At 44.7% G+C, this 20,421-nt stretch overlaps 1 protein-coding gene across 1 annotated transcript in view; it reads right to left on the reverse strand.

The window, feature by feature from the left end:
* Positions 1 to 19,190, reverse strand: part of tmem108 (transmembrane protein 108) — a gene marked incomplete at its 5' end in the record, with an annotated part of 20,253 nt that extends 1,063 nt beyond the window's left edge. The window contains 6 exon segments of the mRNA XM_079292377.1: positions 24 to 262; positions 8,715 to 8,798; positions 18,805 to 18,838; positions 18,840 to 18,936; positions 18,938 to 19,008; positions 19,101 to 19,190. Coding sequence (XP_079148503.1) covers positions 24 to 262; positions 8,715 to 8,798; positions 18,805 to 18,838; positions 18,840 to 18,936; positions 18,938 to 19,008; positions 19,101 to 19,190 — 615 coding nt within the window.
* Between the last annotated feature and the right edge of the window lie 1,231 nt (positions 19,191 to 20,421).

The following is a 20,421-nucleotide window of genomic DNA, read 5'->3' on the forward strand; positions in this document are numbered from 1 at the left end:
GTCTGGGCTGGGCGAGGCATAGCCAAAGGGTGGAGGGCGACAGTGGGGAGGATGATGTTTGAGGGTTGAGTGCCTCCTTTGGATGACCATTCCCCGCTGCTGGAGCCTTCCTGATGCAAGTCCAGAGGGGAAGGTTCGGGGCTAGAAAGGGGGCTGCTGTGGGCGGCTGCCATGGAGTCGGGGTCCCGGGATGTCTGGCTGAGGTACAGCTCCTGTGCTGATGACACCAGTCCTACTGGCAGTGCTAGGACTGCTAGAACACCTGTAGAGAAAGAGACAGAAAGCTGGCGATTAGCACAGGATGATGGTGCAGACTATCCTCTTAGCTTCATGAATTATTGGGTTTATTTCCCTGTGGGTGTGTTTTTCAGCATGTCTGTCTGTCTTCACATCATTTCCCTCAAGGATCTTGCCACGCAAAGCAAGGCGAGAGAGCAGCCCGGCAGTTGAAACTGAAACTCAGGTGTTCAATAGAGACGCGTAGTCTTGTCTCGCATTCATTATTCTCCTCTGCCTTTTATCGACTGAATGGCCGGTGTTTGTCACTCACCTAGTTCTTTATCAACTACATTATTCACTACACTGTGTGCACCCATGCACGTCTAAGACGTAAGGATCTTCAAGCTTTGTTACTCTGCAGAAATTCTTAAAGAGCTCACTTTTCTTTTTTACCAAGGTCATAATACAACAAGCAATTATTTGATATCAATCTCCAGATAACACTGAAAAAAAGTTGATTTAGTACATTTCTAATGGATGTTTTAATAGTTTTGATTATTTTCAGTGCTGTGCAATGAGATGTCTTGATAGATTGTCTGAGTTAGTACGTTTTCTGAAACAAATAATCAAGTAAAAAATGCATTTGGAAATCGTCACTTGCTTTATCAGACAAAATGTGTTCATGACAGTCATAGTGTCAAAATAGCCCATTTAACATGCTAAAACCATCTCAGAGAAATTGACAGATCTCAAGCTCAATCCCATACGGAGGCTGTGTCGAGACAAGCCATTAGCAGGTGCCTGTGGGGAATATTGGTCCTATTATGTTATCCAGACAGCAGGAAAGAACGTGCAAAGGCTTAATAACTTCCCCTTTGCTCCCCTCCATCCCTTATTGACACTGTTAAACACAGATAATGCGACGCATTAGTGAACCGCTCCCAGCAGGCGGTTTCTATGTATTCAGCTGAGAACAGAACACGCAGTAACACAAAGCTAACATTGTCTAAATTCCTGTCTGAATGAGGTTATGATGATGTTTTTGCCACACGATGCTGAACAGTACGACGACGGTGTGAGACTAAAAGTTTCTCCATTATTTTGTATTTTGTTTGTATTTTGTTTCAAACATTTTTGCAGAATTGCTTGAAGGATGACGCTGGCAATATTGTCTTCCTTTTTGATTTACAACAAATCTCATGAAAAGACTAAAACCAACAATCTGTTAGGTTGTCGAGACACTTTCCAACTTCCAAACCTTTCTGTGGCACTCTTGCATTTATTCCTAAGGATGTAAACTGAAAAAAGGTGTTTGTGGGATCAATTAATTGTTTTGTTTTTCTTTTTATGGGATTTGTTGACAAATGTAGAATATTGCAGTCTTGTCCTTTAAAAACACTCACTGAAATGTGCAGGATTTAGTGGTATCTAGCAGTGAGGTTGTATTGCAACCGAATGAAAATCTCACCCGTCTCTTTCCAAGCGTGTCAGAGAGCTAAGGTGGCCTAGATCTGCACAGAAAGTCATTCAGTAAACACTGGCATGTTGGATTAAAGCCATTCAAGAGAATGCATAAGGAAGTAAGTATAAGTATCTTTTAGCGCTTACAGATGCACACACCATGGGCCTGAATATGCATCATGCTTGTGACAAGAAAAGCCTCCAAGAAATGTGCAAAAAAACCCAACGTGCTGACATGAATGAACGAAAAATGTGTTGAAAAACCTTCAATTTAAGGAGGCTTCAGAGAGAGAATGAAGGATCATGATTGTTTTGGTATTCATGGGACTCACAAACAGTAAAGAAGTCATAGAAAGAGAGTCTGAAGCTATCTGTGTGACCCAGATGTCGTGGCCAACGTTTATAATGGTGCTCAGTAACTATGGAAACCGAGTTTCCATTACCAAGAAGGGCAGACGAGAGGGAGTCGGGAGAATAGGTGAGAAAATCTGTTGAACATGTAGAAAGAAAGGGACAGAATATGTCATGAAATGATGAATTAAAAAAAACAACAACAGCCCAGGCGAATGTCAATATCGGTCACCTGAAATTTCTTTGAAGGCAAGGCAAGGCAAGTTTATTTGTATAGCACATTTCAACAACAAGGTAATTCAAAGTGCTTCACATGAAACCATTAAAAGCATCAAGGCAAAAGTAAAGGAGATTTAAAACATACATTGAAACAATAAAAACAGTTATTAAAACACAAAATAGCGTGGGACTCCAACCCCGCCTCGGGACTCTAACCCGGCCTCTCTGAGGTCTTAATCGATGTCTCCCTGAGACATTACGCTGCACGCAATCAACCATACACTGCCGCAATTCTGCAACTACTCGCACACAAACCACGTCTGGAAAAGATCTCTGCCGATCTGCGTTTTATCGTGTACGCTTTGCACGAACTCGGTCCCGGAGGAAATGGCGACATATTGTGCAGTTCTTTTATAAAGCTTTTGAAAGCTTCTCCATCCTCGGTCCTCTTTGTTCACCAGGGGAGATTTAAAATACACCACAGCAGCAGAACCCCACAGCACTGGCTATTTAAACTGAGCCTCTGAATCATGAGTCATATTACTCCATATCACACAGACTACCAGGACAGAGGGTCCAGGCCCCCCGTCTTCCATTATCCAAGCCTGTCACGTCTCTAATCCACGGAGCCCACTCCAGACTCATATCTGAGGAGACAACACACATGGCCATCCCTTGATTCATGACTGCTTGTCTCTCCTAAGATGATCCTTTAAGCAGGGAAATGGAACACAGACAAACCCAAGCTATCAAAGCTTAAGTATCGGGGCTGTTGTCGAGCGTCTGAAATGTGAACAGTGGTCACTTTGGCACACATTTAGAGGATAAGGCCCTTTGATGTGCTCAACAGAAGAAAAACAGTTCACAAATTATTATATACGGAGGACAGTGCATGAACAAAAACACAAAGGAAGTGAGACAGAAAGACAAAATGGAAATAATATATAAAGGCAGTATTACGTCCAAATCATAGGATTAATATATTAAACACTGACAGCTGCAAGCATTGTAGAGTTATGAATATGTTTATCAATGCAAAAAAATGTAGATAAAGAAGATTAAAGAGGCCAATCAAGAGCGAGGGTGTTGACAATGCCGTGGCCCGGGTTGAGTTCATACCTTCAATCAGTACGCAAACCTGGCAACCCGACACTGTGCTGGTACTGAATAAAACAACACCCGGGCTCCCTTTGCAAACAAAATGGACAAACTTAATGCTCAAGCACACACACACACACACACACACACACACACACACACACACACACACACACACACACACACACACACACACACACACACACACACACACACACACACACACACACACACACACACACACACACACACACACACACACACACGGGAACACATTCTTCCGCTGTGTCTGATCAGAAACTCAGATGTGCGGCTTCACCCTGGAGATTAATATTCATTTCAACTGATTCCGTTGGACTGTGTGGCAGCTGACAGATGTGGCACAGTGATGGCTTGGAATGACAAAAAAAAAACTCACATTTTTAACGCTTGTAATTGTTCAGGGAGACAAAAATCGGAAACTGTGTCAACATTAAAAACTGAAGTTTACAAAAGCAGCTGAGATATATCTCTGAAAGAGTGGCATATAAATGTACCTCTTAACAGCTGGTTTCCTTTAAGTTGCTTTATTTGTGAAAGAGACTTTTCTGTGTTCAGCCTTGAAAGCTTTGCAAAGTGATGCAGGCAACGACACAACATAGTAAAAAAACACACGTGGCGGTTAGCCTTATTTAGCAGTTTGACAACAAAAACAACAAACGGGACTTGGAGTTGCATTAGGAGTAACATGTCCAATAACAACAGCGTCTTTATTGATCTCTTAAACATGCTAAAAGCAGAAGTCAGCCAACAAAACCTGCCTTACTGCGGCCTAGAGGACACAGTTACATTTTAAATGAAAATATCCATCCAAGCTATCATTACATTGTGGCAGTGACTTTCAACCTTCACTGTTCGGAAACAAGAAATCCATCTATTTCTGACCCGAACAATGAATGTTATATTGCTAAAATTCAGCATGTGCAGGGATTACATAAGCATCCGTGTGTTCTTATACATGCACTGTGTTGCCCACTGAGGCAAATGGGTGTAATTTGTCACAACGGTTGTGTGTCTGGCTGATGGAGTGAGAGCATAAGCAGGGCGAACGCAGACCGAGAGCCGTCCTCCACAAAGACACGCATGGGGGGGGAGCAGGCACCGCGGGTGAATTAACGAGAGAAATTATTGAAAAGGCCCGAGAAGTGAATTGAGCTTCATGAACATCCATTATTGAGTTGAAGCAACGGGACTAACATCGGAAAATTGGATGGAAAAGGGGAAGAACAGCGTGGTCGGGCAGGGTGGGGAAATGTGCGGCGAGGATGCCAGAGGTGTAGCGGGGAGTAAGAGAGGGAGGTGTAAGACACAGACAAAAGGAAAAAAAGGTTGGATAAGACACATTACATCAAGGTCCAAAAAAAGGGCACTCAAAGGAGAATACGGTGTGAGAGATTGGCGCATTATAGGAGGCATATTATTTTTAAAACATTTGATGACGCAAAAAGAGGAGGCGGACAACAACACACCTCTGAATCTTTGTGTCCTTGTCTGGACCGGAAGGAGCCTCACAGCTCACACTGTTATCACTCACACCAACCTGTTGCCCTCACTATCTGTACCGCCCAGCTGACTGATCACCTCAGAATAGCACATGCTAATATCATGGAGACAAACAACGACCAGAAGATATTACTGTGAGATTATGCCCCCATTTATGTGACTAATGCCGTCTGTTTTCCATGCTCGGGGTGTATGGAGGGAGGGGCAATTTATGCAGGAAAACCTGCTGAATTAGGGCTCTCTTGAAATGCATAGGCTCCCGGGTGACATTCGTTGAAGTCCTCAATTGATGCCATCGGGGACATCAATAAATCATGTTGCAAAGCAGGATGCTGCGCACTGATCCAATGCAGGCTTTGTCCCACCAATCATTCATTTATCTTTCTTTCCAGGGGTCAACTCATGCTACATGCAATGGAGAAAGATGTGGTTCGACAGTGACAATCTGCCGATGAGGCAAGTGTTGGAGCGCGGCCGGTTGTGTCACATCATCAGCGGGCAGCTGTCAGTGGCACTATTCGAATTGGAGGCTCTACGGGAAGCCAAAAATTGGAGCTGCCTGCAAAACCATCCATCAACAGGACTCGTGACGGTTCACCGGGCTGCACTTATGAACTTCTACTGCTCCGTCGTCTCCCTGCTAAGGCGGCATGATCGGGAATAAAGAAGAACCGTACGTATGAGGGTCAAAATGAATGAATGTATGAATAAATGAAACTGCAACACAGTGATAAAACCGGCATTAAGATTGAACGTACGTCAGAAGTATGTGGAGGTTTTTTAATTACTTAGGTTAAGCAATAGCTCAATGTATTGTAGCACCTTCATCTTCAAAGATCTATATTCATTGATCTGAGTTAACTGTCATTTATAGTTTTTGCAAATTGTATTTCTCAGCATTAAGGTCTGAAGGTTTCCTCTAAGACCTCGACCCACAACCAGGATTAAAATCATGGTGGATAAACACTGAATCTAACTCCCCCCAGGTTGCTTCAACCTCCTGAATAATAACTATGGGCCTCGTGAAAATGTTACGGTATCTGACAAAGTATTTAGGATTTACCTGATCTATAGACTGATGCTGTTCGAATGATGAATATAAACAGTGTGTGTCTATCAACACCTAAGTCAATGTGCCCTCGGAAAACCCCTCCACCTACACTTTCTCTGTAAGTTGCTTTGAATAAACACATGAATGCCTGAGAAGCAAATGTACGAGAACTAAAGGGAATCGCTGTACGTCCACCTCATTACTCAATAGGATAGCATGTATTACTGTTGGTTGGAAAGCCCCAGGGCATAGAACCAGAACCAATAATTAAGGTTGCCGGCCCTCCGTGGATCCCATTTAGCCTCGTTTATGCTAATCACAACCAGCAGACAAACCCCCATGGGATTCCCTCTAAATCCCTCGGGCAAATGGAGAGGCTTTATCTACAGCGCTCATCAGAATACCAATGAGCCTTTATCACATCATATACCGGCGCATATACATATTGGGATGCGTTAAGCATCGCTTTAATGATGCAGCTGGCAATGGTGGGGCTGATTTTGACGACTTTATATATTGTTGGCGAGCGCACGGTAATCGATAATAATAAATCACAAAGTAAGAGAGAGAGTTATCAAATCACTGTCGGAGATTAACCATAAACTCGTGTTCACAATGTTTACTGAGGTAATAAATCAAGTGAGAAGTAGGGTCATTTTCTCATAGACTTACAATCAGACTTCTTTTTGCAACCTGAGGAGTCGCAGCCTGCTGACAAGTTTCAGGCATGGGCTTCACTTTTCAGACCCAGAGGTTGCCGCCTGACTGGAGCAAAAGTAGAAAGTAGCATAACATGGAAATACTTGAGTAAAGTACCTCAAAACTGTGTAGGATATTGTGGCTTGTGGTGGTGAGGTTGCAGATTACATCCAAATGAATACCCCGCCGCTCACTCCTCCCTTTCAACGTGTGTCTGAGAACTACAGTGGCCTTCAGTAAATGTAAAAATGAGAAGTGCGCCCTCTAGAAGCTAACGAAAACGCAAAGATTCATAGTTTCAGATGATTATACACCAATGAAAACGTAGCTTTGAATATCATATTCCATTGCTGCCAATAAATCTTGCTAAATTCTACACACTGGTCCTTTAAGTACTTTACTGAGTAAATGTACATTCCACTGCAAGAGCTTGAGCCTGAGTAAATGTCTGCGTAGGTACTGTTCTTACTATTGCTCATCATCCTCCTCCTCTTGTCACGGTTACTGAAACAATAAATAAAGGTTGTGCCATTCTCACTACACAAGGATACGGTTTGAATTTGAAATTTGTCATTGAAAAGTTGCGGTTGTAAAGAAAAGAACAAATGAAATACGTGAAACTGTAAAGCTATAAAAAACTGGACGCATTTCACCATGAAAGGAAATAAAAGCTTTTCCTTTCTGTTTGACGATGTTGTTCACGGATGTAGAATAGAAGTTTCTTCTTTCATGACTCAACGACATTCCATTGTACATTCCTGTATTGTATGATGACAATAATAAACCCTTGCACTTCATGAGATCATCCTCCTGTATACATGTTCCTGGGCGTATACATACATATAGAGTCATCTCTGCGGTACCACAGACACACACATTCCTTTGGTTTGCTTCTGGGTGTCTGTCCCGTGGGGGGAAACAGACAGATAGGGCACATCCTGTGGACCGCTGGAACCGTCCTGGTGGAGGAGGACTGGATGGGCGGAGTGGGTGAAGCGGCGGAGCGGGGAGGGCGCTACAGATGTGAGCCCTGAGATAAGAGGGGAAAGCTTTCGTAACAGGATAATGGCTTCCTGTTTGACTGCTCCTGCAAAATTGTTTGTCGAGTTGCGGCGGCTTTGAACCGAGACACGTTTATCTGAGAATCAGACGGAGGGAGAATGTGAAAACAAGAACAACAAAGAGTCCTTGTGCTGTTTATCGGTATAATGATTTGGCTACAGCGACTGACCGCGGCAACAGGAAGGAGAGACGTTAAACAGGAAGTTGTCTGGAATCTGGGGACAACACTGAATTGTAGGCTTGCAGTTATACAACTCCATTAAAGCCACAGACACTGCCAATGTTTTCCCCTTTACAGAAGATTTCAACATTGTTACTGTTGCTGGCGGCTTTAAAAAGACCACAAACTGTTGCAACAAGACACTTCAATCATACAAGACAAGACAAAGTCAGACTGCAGGATTACTCCAGCCTTCTGTACTCATTCACACTTCCGAGGAGCCGATTTCAAAACACAATTCGCAAACAACTGCCTTACTTTGAAGACAAACAAGAGCTAAATTCTTTAGAAACAAGTACGGTAACTTCTCCGCATTGTTTTAGGAGTATAATGTCATCACAACATGCTCGCTTTAGTACATCGGCAGCACTGACAAGGCAGAAGACCTACGAACAAAGAACAGCACAGAGGACATCTCTTCCTGCTCTGTCACCTATCATGAAGCGGCATCACCCGTCTCAGTTCTCTTCTATCTGCAGCGTCTCGTCTCTTGCATGCAGCCTGAGGATGTTAAGGCGCTCGGGGGCGCATACCAGATATCATCACCAGCCTGTTTAGCTAACCGTCCAGCAGTCCGGTGGGTCCCAGTCTGACCCTCCATGCTCCATATTCATGTGACATTCTGCGCTGGTGGCCTGCCAGAGCTGTGCACAGAGATGTGATCGTGTCCTCTGAATTGAAAGCAGCACGGGCTAGAACTAGAACTAAGGGGATACAACACTGTAAATACAGTATCTACAGGTTCCCTGAAGGCATTTATCAGGTCTCCAGCAGTATTTTGGGTTTACTCACTCAGCAGCTGGCAGCGCAGGACCTGCAGGCTTGTCTTCATGGTATCATGTGATCCGGTTCCTCCTCCACAGTGCTCATGGTTCTCTAGTGAAGACAGAGAGAGAAAGAGACAGAGAGGTAAGAAGTAACTCAGCCCAATGTCACGGTCAAAGATCCGTGTGATATACTGTCATCGTGTCCGGGCAGGTAGACGTAAAGTAGACACGGAAAAGTAAGAGGGGATTGCAGATCAGATTGTGTGTCTTAACCTGGACGGTTTAATCCTTGTAATGACCCCTCACAGCGGATACTATGAATTACACCGAACTGAAATGTCACAATAAAAGACCAGGTGCAGCGATGGTCAGCCTCCAAATCAGCACTGGCATCCTGCAGGCTGTGCTGGTGAGGAAAACCGATGATAGAGCATTAAACATTGACCAGTAAGCCTTGTTCTGAGACAGCCACTGCGTGTGTCAGCCAGGCAAGAACCCAAGGCTGCTCTTTGGGAGAATGACTCACTGATGGCCTTGTGTTAAATGAAAGAACACACACACACACACACACACACACACACACACCTCCTTTCACCCCCAGAGGAGTGTGTGCATGTGTGTGTTTTCACCTCCCTTTGTGGAAGTGCCCTTCGGCACTTTTTTTCCCAGCTTCACATCTGAAGAAATGACACTAGCTGCAACCGTCCCGAAACCCATCATCGCGTTCCACTCATAGCCCCACCATAATGCTGCAGCTCCATACCCTTGGAGCTTTACTCCTTCCCTGTGCTTTCTTTTGTTGTTGTTGTTGGCATCATGATGTTCCCGGCCTAATGAGCTCAATGGCACGGTGCGATGAGAGCAGCTGAGCCTCTCCACGGTGATTACACCTCCTCAGCGCTGCCAGGACAGCTCAGCCCCACAGACACGCTCTTTAATTTGCAGGGTACAAAGGGTGAGGCCGGGCGAAGGTGGGTGGGGGGAGAGCAGAGATAGTGGCACGGAGTGTTTTATACTTGTTAGAGCAAGGTTGTTGTTGAGAGGAGGAGAAGCTGCATGGACAAAAGACAGGCCTCCTGCTGCTGCTGCTGCGAGCACATGCAGGTAGAAGATAATATGAGATGACAGTCAGGGTCGCGGCACTAAAACCTCAGACAGGATGAGAGATTCCCCGGCTGCAGCTGGCGGTTTTGTTGCTGCAATGCCCAACGCTGTCCCACCAACACAGAAACCTGGATTCGCTTCCAGTGCCGCGGACTTGGACCGGGAAGCTGGTGAGGGATCATGTCGTCGTTGCTGCACAAGGGATTCCTACCGGGCGGATGGAGGCCCTGCGTGGAGGCGGAGTCCGCTCACACAGACCTTGCTGCTACGTTACCAAAATGCAGCCCCCTCATTCATGCCGACACTGGCTTCAACAGTAATAGATCGGATAATGCATCACACGGACACAGATTGACGTGTCGGGCTGAGCGCTGTGCACAGAGCAGTGTAGCTTTCTACTGTAGAGGGAGAAAAAAAAAAGTTGCATGGCAACTGACATGCACACAGACGGCAGCCATCACCATGGCAACCCTAATAGTACATTAGATTGAAATTCATTCACAAGGACATTTCGGGGATCGGACTGAATCAGAGGAGGGGGGGGGGGGGGGGATAAGAAAAGAGGTGGATTTAGAATGACATAAATTCCCACTCACCAGTGAGAAATCCAGTAACAAGCTCTTCTCTGGGACTCGATGCAGGCTTTGTGTTTGCAGTCCTGCTGACAGGACCTGGTCCTGGTCTGAATAGTGTGTCTGGAGGGGGGTACAGACGGGCCAAAGCCAAGGCCACCCGGGACGTCACAATGAAATAAGCCTGTCACTCCGACTCTCCGTGGCCACCGGCCGCAGGGATAACAATGCTTTTAATTTTGGACTTCCCTCTATTCTGCGGTTATGTTTAGGAGCCGTGGCAGCAGGCTGGCTGCTTGCCCACAGCGAGGAGGAGGAGGAGGAGGAGGAGGAGGAGGAGGAGGGAAGTGTGGGAGGCGACAACGAGGGTGCGAACTACAGTGTTGTGCTCTCACAGTCAACTGATAACTGGACCTCCAATCACGACTGGTCTGACTGATGCTTTTCTTCCTGCTGTTCTGATGCCACGCTCTCACGCTTTGGCTTTTATCTCTGTGTCATGAAGCTTCTCTCTACAGAATAAAGAGAGGTGAAAAGCGTGAAACCTGTGGCTCAGACATAATTGAAGAGATGCACGCAGCAAATCACAATGATGTATGAAAATGATCTTACAGCGTCAACAGCAGACTTGCAGTGTGATCACATAAAAATCGGATTACTTCAATGCTGAATTAATTGCATTAATTCCCAGACTTGATGTGATCTCAGCTCCATTTCAAGTTGTGTGAGGCAAACTTCCCTCAGCCTGCCCTCCCACAGCGACCCAGGGGCCTTGCTCACACAGAGGGTGTCCATGTCTCTTTCTTGATGCTGTTTTACCCTTTGGTGGAAATCAACGAACATTCCCCGATCGCTCTGTTTCTTGCTCTGTCCGTGTGTTTCGTCCCAAAAAGTGGCTGCAATTCGTTACACTCTGGGAGTGTTGACGCGTTGACTGTGGCTTATTGCGCAACAGGGATCCTGATTACTGATGAACAATTCTGTTATGAGAACATTTTCCGTCAGTGTGTGGGTTGAAAAGCAGTGCCGGTGACTCAAGAGAGACTCTGGGGCTTTGATAACTTAATTGTCCTGCAGGATACACACAACAACTGAATGATTACGAGTATTGATTCCCTCCAACAACAGGCCTAAATTAAATGCAAGCGGCAAGAACCACAAAGCAGGGATAGGTTTCAAGGGAGCTGTCTAATCCCTCCATCCCTGAAGGCGGCCATATTTGCTGAGTCACAGCGGTGAGCTGTATGCGTGAGCGCTGTCAGTCGTGGCCCCTGGATGGTAAACCTGGCTGGATGAGTTGCAGGTGCTGCGTCATGAAGGCTGGCGGGGGATGTGCAGGTTATCAATCAGCCGCATTACTCCCCTCCAAGCTCTGTACCGCGGCACAGCAACACGCCAGTCATTAAAAGAGCATCAGGCTCCCAGCATGCCACTCACTCTGAAGTGGCACCGGAGGAGACACATCACCTTGTCCCAGTCAGTCACTACCGTACTTTATGTGGCTGCACCAAAGCAGGAAACATGTGAAAGCTCTTACTCTGTGCATGTAAGTCAGCATATTAGCTTCAATATTGTTTATTTAAAAAAATACTGGACGTAAAAAAGTGTGCAGAATGTTTTTTTTTACAACTAATGGAATAATTACAGGTGGAACAAGTGGACCAACGTTAGGTAGGGCCACTGCAGAGCACCTATATGGTCCTCAGGGGAAAAGTGCATATTTACAGAAAAATATGCAACCAGCGTGGTTGAGATGGAAGCACAGGTTGTTCACCGACAGAAATATCAACTTTTAAATCTGCAAATTTCTGCAAACAGTGTGAAAAATGTTGCGGTAACTGTTTCTGTGACTGGTTACGTCAAAACAACAACCTCTCCTCAACAGAAAACCTAAACATGATGTCAGAGTACATAGAAGTGAAACAAAATGGAAATTCAGACCAAATGTTAGAGTTCAAGTGACCAATAATATGCACATATATTGAGCTTCTCCAAACGAATTCCCGTCTATGAAGCGGTCAACTTCAACAAGAAAAACGCCTCCAGGTTTATGTTCTTATGTCTCAGGATGCCGGCATCATGCTTATACAGACAAATCGAATGTGCTCAGTGAGCAAGCTGTCAGCTCACATCTGTGTCTCTGCCGTCGTCCACAAGTTAGCATATTTCATACGTCAGTGCTGAGAAGGCAGGACAGTGTAGCAGTAAAGACGATGCGCTTGTCAATAGTCATTAATGTAGAAGCCGCGGAGAACAGCACAGGACTGGAACATTCTCTTCTGAGTGTGTTCGTCACCATATGTCACATATATCAGCGGCATTGTTTTTTGTTTCTTTAGCCCTCTATCATAAAAAGCAACCTAAAGAAACAGGCAAACATAAAATCGACTTTTGACTTGATTTTGAGCATGCGCACCAGACACTTCTGTTTCCGTGGCTCTCGCAGGATGAATGAATCTCTAACTCGTTCAGAGGAGAACTCTCGGAGCTCCTGCGCTCGGAGGCATACGAGGAGGAGAAGAACAGCATCACCGGCCTCTTCATCACTCAGCGCGCACGCACACACGGCCACGACCAATTACTGAAGCAATTCATCAGAGGAATCATGGCCAAAGCCCTATCTGTGGGCGTTTGAGCACATGTGGGACACAGACGGAGAGATAAATCTAGATCTCCTGCCCATCTGTACAGCTGCAACAGAGTCCATTTTCATGAAGAGAGTTTTACAGCATGAGCTTCTGGTGCACGTCACAGCTGTTTTTTTTACATATTTTGGAGCTCTCGAGTCCTCTAGGGCCAGTCCAAGTCAAGTCATTGTAAAGTGAATGTCAAGATCTTACCAATTTATGAAAACTTGGGCCTTTGCTGTCAAGTTTCATGTCTCATAGTTCTCAAGTCCAAGTCAGAGTTCAAGTCTTATTTTTTGTGACTTAAGTTCAACTCAAGTCAGAATCTCTGGGCAAGTCCTCAATGAGTCAAGTCCGAAGTAAATCAAGTACAGATCAAGTCTTGAGTCTAGTTTTTGTGACTTCAGTCCGACCAAAATCTATCAAAGAGTTAAGTCTTCATTGAGTCAGTTCCCACAGAAGTCAAGCCCGAGTCTGGAACTTAAGTCCAACCCGAGTCCAAATGTAACGTTTTATGTAAAGTCTTCATGCAAGTCAAAGCTCAAATCCTAATAGTGCAATAGTGCTAATAGTGCAAACAATGGCGAAAGGAGCTAACAGTGTTTACCTGAGGGGGAACCGGAGGATGGTTGCTACTCTCACAGGAGTCAAGTCCAAGTCAAGTCCTCGTTTTGTGGACCCAAGTCTCAAGACTGAAGTCAAGTCGTTTGGGGCAAGTCAAGCTCCACAGCTGTCGAGTTCAAGACCTCAGTTTTATGACGTAAATCAGACTCGAGTCTGAAATAAAGTCTAATCTTTAGGGAGTCACGTCGATCAGCGCTGGTATGTTTTTACACTGTGAGAGAAGGTGCCAGACTCACTGTATCACTGAATGATTAAAACACATTCATTAAAACCAAGGGAAGGCCAGACGGTCTGACAGATTCAGCAGGGGATGGAATCAGTGGAACAAAGAGTGAGACAGGTAACAGAGCCCTGGGGAGGAAGCTGTGGCAGACTGTGCTATATCCCTGGAAAGACGACACCGCCGACTGAATATCAAGCACTCGGGATGATTGAAGTAGCGCTGCCGGAGAACGCATTTGATTGCCATTGAAGTCAGACCTGACAGGCCAACAGCACACAGTAAAATCTCTGTCGGAGATGTCCCCTGTGCTTCGATAATCACCCGCAGTGGAATCCATCATAGAGGACACAAAAAGCCTCCTTTGACACATTTTAAGAAAGGGAGAGGGCGATTATGGGAAGAGTACAAAATCAACTGAAACAGAAATAGAAGGAACAGAGCGGGAGAAAGTCTGAACAGCCCAAAAAAAAAAGGTAAATCATCACGAAGCACCTCAATGTATCACACGTAGACAAGCTCTTAGGTGACGAACACTGAATCTGAGTTGATAGACTTCTCCTATAAGTGGATCATCTTTTTTTTTGCACAGACACTCACACACCTGGATACCTGTATTACCTGCAAATGCTCTGCTCAGGCGTATTCCTTCTCTAGTGAGGGCGTGTTTGAGCCGGGCGGTAAAGGAGCAGACATTGGGATGCAGCTCACCCACGCCACTGTCTGAGTCGTAAATATCCTCTTCTCTCCGTCCTCGTGTGACCCCCTGACGGAGCGAGTGACTGGCTGCTTTACTGCGAGCAGCCTGGGGATGGAGAGTAACGTGAGACTACAGCGTGTCACGTCCCCGCTACGCTTGTCACAACCAGTAACACAATCAAAGAAGGAGCATCGCTGCAAAATAGGTGAAAGGGGCTTCGGATGACAGTTAAATTCACCCCACTGAGTGGATGCATAATGACACAGAGACAGTCGTTTTTTTGGTGCATCGGTGTAAACACAATCCAGACAATTATGGAAATGCATTGACGCATCCCAGCTCTGCAAGAGCAGATCTACAACATGTCGCTATTAGGAATAATAATAATGTCGTGTTTTTTAAATCCTCCTTGAAGATCAATATTTGATAAAGCTGACACGCATGCAAAATTACATAAATACAGATCGAGATAAAATGGTATTTTCGAGCAGCAGTTGTTTCTGACTGTGCCACTTTCAAAATGGGATATTTCATTAGCTTACGTTCCCTTTTTGAATCTGCACTAATGAAGTGAAAATGATGTAATGCGTGTGGACAAAGCATTGCTTTTCGTTTCACAGAAAAAGAGAACAGTACGGGAGAAAGGGCATGTCAGCAGGCAGCATGAATAATGTAAAAAATGATCTTTTACAAGACTTCTGCAGCTTTGAGAAAACGTGAATAATTAGACTGCATATGGAGCTGAGCAATCTGTTTGCTAAAATGAACACAACCCTGTTCTTTCTCCAACTTTAAAAGCATTGTTTTTCCTTTTTAGAAAGACTATTTTCAGGCTTGATTTAAACTCAACTAATGTGGCTTTGACTACAGCTCTTGATTTAACTTCCCAGAGTCCGAGACAAGCGGTTCCCTGAGAAGTCTGTTCAGTGATAACTTTCATTGCTGTGTGTTCTCCAGGCATGGATCCTTGGCCGGCTGGGGACGATAGACTAACTTTGCATGTGTGCACGGCTGTCTTCACTCCCAGAAGTCGGGGGAGGCTGTTACCGCTCTGTAAAGTGATCTCAGCGGTTCAAACACTGGGCTTGATGTTGCAGAAAAGCCCTGAGCTGCAGGGCCTCTCTCCTCCTTCATCTCCCATCTCTCTTTGCTCCCCACTTCCCCTTCTCTCATCTTTACTTCACGCTTGGCCTTCATGCTCTGAGTCCCTTGAACCAAAGTGGGCATTTTAAAGCTGCCAGTCTGGAAGCTGGTAATTATGGGACATATATATCGAAATAAATATAGGAACCAAGAAGGAAACAAGAAATCTCAACCTGTATTATAGCTATGTGTATCTCTGTGCACATTTTAAAAGACAGCAGAGAGATGACACATGAATGCAGACAAGTTAAATGCTTTAAAGCTGCACTAATATGTTATATGTTTATGTCAACAATGATACTATAAATAATGTCAAAAGGGCTGCTCATGGTGACAAACCCACAGAGCATTCTCACGCAACTCTGCAGTGTTTTAGCGTCTTTCAGCTCGTTGTTCCACGGCTAACAGGTTCACCATGAAAACTGTAAATGGTAATAATAAATCAGTATTGCGTTTTTATCTTTTTCTGCTGCCTCAGAGTGGCTAGAAAAAGCCAGAATGTCAGAATGTGACTGCTGCAGAGGAGATTAAAAGGAATAATGTAGTTTGAGATATTTGATATTCCAGAGGTTAAACATTTTCTTAATTCAATTATAGATTTTCTGTATTATTGCCTACATTTAGGGTTTTATTTTTTAAGAGAAAAGTTAAACGCATGATGTCCAAAACGTCTGCGTGTACAGGAGAGGTGGAGGTCAGATTTCCCTGTAAAGCCGGTGACGTGGGTGTCCTCCATCTGACAGCCCGTCTGCAGCAGGCTGGACACCTGTCACACCTCACTTTCTGCCAGTGAAGGTGATGGCCGACCTGCTGGTGGAGGCCGAAACAGAATGACTCAGCTGGAGAAGCTTTGTAAAATTTTTAGTTTTTTCTCAAAGGTTGAACAACGCATTTGTAAGACTTAACATCCGAGTCGGGGCATTAATATGAATTTATTAATACTGCAACAGTAAATGTGTGCAGTATACAACAATCTAAAAGAATCCTCAATAAAACCCTGCACATTTGCCTCATTTTGACCAAATTATTTTGAAACTATGGTCAGACTTGTAAAATAATTTCAGCACAGAATGAAACTTGAGAGCAAATGCAAAAAACAACAACAAAGTAGCAAGAAAGATGAACAAGATGAACACCATCATTGAAGAATAATCTGTAAGATAACGCTGCTGGTATTTGCTTGGTGCAACTTTCATTTCTAATGTATTGATCAGATGTATGCTTATGCTCTTTTATATTCAATAACAGTAAGCAACATCCCATCCAATCATCTCACTGCTCGACCTGTTCTCTGCTCTGATTGGTGAGGCAGCAGGTATTTTTAGCTCCAGATCGTCAATAAAAGCAGACGCTTCCCGAGAGGTTTTAAACTGAGACGAACAGACAAGCCAACACGACAGCAAAACAGCATGACACAGCACTGCAACGCAGAGGGTGCTTCTGTGTGAGCCACCATCTATACTGCAGCCTCCCAGCATGCATCACAAATAACACAAGGCCTCCCTGAACTTTACCCTCTGGCACAAGAGCAGATGAATCTTTAATTAACGCCACAGAGAGCGAGAACACGAGCACAGGCTTTGATACGCGGAGTCAAAACTTTGGGTCCGGTGAGAGTGGAGGCACTATTAATGCACTGCAGCACGACTGCTGCAACATTAAACTGCGAAGGACCATTTGTCAAAGTGCTTCTCCCCAGAAGTCCCCAATGTGAAGCCGTTTCTGAGGGGAGGAGAGTCAGTCGGAAGAAAACGATGACTCATACATCGATAAAGTTTAACCTGAACTGCCCTCTCATCCAGCTCTGATGAGAGGATGGATACTCGCATGTGTAAGGAGGGTGACGTCGAGCTGCATGTCTAAATGACTCATGTCATCTTACAAAGCATCACAAATGAACATGAAAGCAATTTTATTTGCCTCGAGGGTGAGAGATTAAAAAATGTAAGATGACAAAGGTTGAACCGTCTCGGCGTGATACCCAGCCCTACCCTTCTAGGTTTTTACTCCACGCTAAATAAGACCACCAACAAAGAGGGCACAATATCACAAACAAGCTTAATCCCTTGAAATCAGCGTAACATAATTAACAGGGCGGGACTTTGTACTTATTTCAACATGCTGGGCGTTGAAAAACAAACCCTGGGCTGTTGTGTCAGAGCAGTTTGAAGTCTGTCGGCACTCAAGTTATCATTACTGTTAAAAGATGCTGTGAAATTCAATAGACTGATGCAAGCTGCCCCCCCCCCCCCCCCCCCCCCTATGAATCGGGAGTCAAATCAGAGGGGTCATGAGATAATTTACAAGATTGGACATTCAGTTGTGAAATACTGGATACATGATCAAATATTCTTAATGATTTAAAATCTTAACTGCTGATGACTACAAAAAGAAATAGTGAGATTTGAGAGTTTTTGTCAAACATATTGACCCCAAGGCTCAAATATAACACTGTGTAGTTTTACTTCTTCGGGTCTCTAAAGACAAATTAAACAATGTGAGAATACAACATCACTCTTTGGTTGAACAACAACTCTTTAAAGCGCAACAACCCAAAAACGTTGGGGAAGAGAACATCCTGAGTGTCTTACACATTTGAGGCTCAAACGCAACAAAGGAAGCCCCAAAAAGGAAATAACGAACGATTCTTTTGTTCAATAACAACATACATATTTCAAGATGTCAGGGAGCAAAAATGTGACAGTAGGCAGTGGAATTTACTCTTTCCTGTAAAAACATACGATCTGATGATCTTAAGAGTATGAACCACACAGGAGCTACGTATGTCCGGAGCAGGACAGGGAAAAAGGCCCTGTGGTGCCTTCAGTAATGTCCATGAGGCAGACGCAGGAATCCAGTGCTGTACACAAGAGTTTGCAAAGCTAAAGGAGGGAAAATACATATTGTTTCCACCGTCCCTCCACACTTCCTGTCTCACTTCACGGGCTGCAAACATACGTTTGCAGGAACAGTTGAACACACACCTCAGAAAGTCCAGGAAGTTCCTCACTCTACACACACATTCCTAATTTTACCCCTTGACGCAGCCTCTTGGCTGGTGACAATGGCAGGAACGAAAAGCCCCGGAGAAGGATGTTTTCTGGAGGGGAGGGCGGTTATTGTACCTCGTTTCCTTGAGCGGCGCAGCAGAGACCGCTGGAGAGTCAGCGGGGACGAGTGAACGAGAGGAGCAACATCCGTAGAGAACGTCCAAGGTCCGGAGATTTCCCGCCGGGCGATGACCACGTGTCCGGAGATGGAGGGAGAGACGTTGTATTGTTCTCCTCTCTCCTCCTCCTCCTCCTCCCTCTCTCTGCTCCACCCCCCCACTATTAGTGAGACGGATTAACTCCAAGAGCCGCTAGTCCGGAGAGTGTGTCCGGCTCGCTGTGTGCGGACACACGCACATCGTATCCATTACTCCATGTGATTCAGGCTGACGGATGAAGGCAGATGAACCCAGCAAAAACATGACAAGGACAACTGGCCTGAAAGTGGAGAATTTACTCATGGACGAGTGGCCCAGTTGCTCAATTCTCCAAACAGACTAAAGGCCTAATAAGCCAATTACACCAGGACTAAATTGCATGTGATGCAACACACACACACACACACACACACACACACACACACACACACACACACACACACACACACACACACACACACACACACACACACACACACACACACACACACACACAACGCATGAAATGCCGGCAGACTCTGGAGGTGACTATTTCAGAGTGATGGAGCCTGGGGGTCTTCCATCCGGACAGGGGTGACCTTTCTTCTCAAGCCACCACAGGAGAGAGCAATGATTTGAGAAGTGGTATTTGATTTGGGAATGGAAGTGTAAAACTCGATGGAAAGGGAGCGCTGGCAGCCGCAGCTGTAATGACTGTAATGTTTACCTGGAGATGACAGCAGGTATGACGGTGTGGGGACCTGACAGCGTTGACATTTTAAAGTGAGACCCTACTGAGGCCAGTCCAGCGGGAGTCCAGTAACAGTGGAGGAGGTAACAGAGGAGAGTCACTTGGGTTAACGTCACGGTGCAAACAGCAACCCTGTGGTGCAAGTATTGTTATCAGAAAAGCAGCAAATCACGACGAATTTGAACAATTTCGCAAACCAATTTAGTGGAATGACAAAGAAGCAAGCGACTTGTGATGAAGTATCTCTGGAGGAACCGGAAAATAATTTATTAGCAATTAAGTGACAACATGTTTTGTTGTTTCTGAGGTGCAAGGGCTTTGAAGTGAAAGGAATATCTCTGAAAGCACACAAATAAAATGAATTGACAAACTCAGTAGACCTTTGTCTACATATTGACGAATTGATTTAAATATGGCTGCAACTAATGACTATTTACAGTTTTAATTAATCTATCTAGTATTTTCATAATTATTGGATTATCTATTTAGCAAATAGTGGGAAAATGGCAATCACTATTTCTCAAAGCACAAAGTGGCGTCATGCTAATGCTTGTTTTGTCCAAAGTCCAAAGAGACTTACTTTACGGAGGAATGAAATCAACAATTGTTCACATTTGAGGAGCTGGAAATACTAAAAGCCTTACGTATTACTTTGAAACAAGACTAACAGCCATGGGCTAAATGTGGCAGCGGCTATTTGTGGCTGGAGTTAGGTACAACGGTGCTTTGAGCTTAATGCTAACAGGATGCTAACGTATAATGTGTACCATCTCAGTTAAGCTAACTTAGCATGTTATAGCACGT

The sequence above is a fragment of the Melanostigma gelatinosum genome (genome assembly GCF_949748355.1).
Source record: "Melanostigma gelatinosum genome assembly, chromosome: 20".
NCBI classification, from domain to species: domain Eukaryota; kingdom Metazoa; phylum Chordata; class Actinopteri; order Perciformes; family Zoarcidae; genus Melanostigma; species Melanostigma gelatinosum.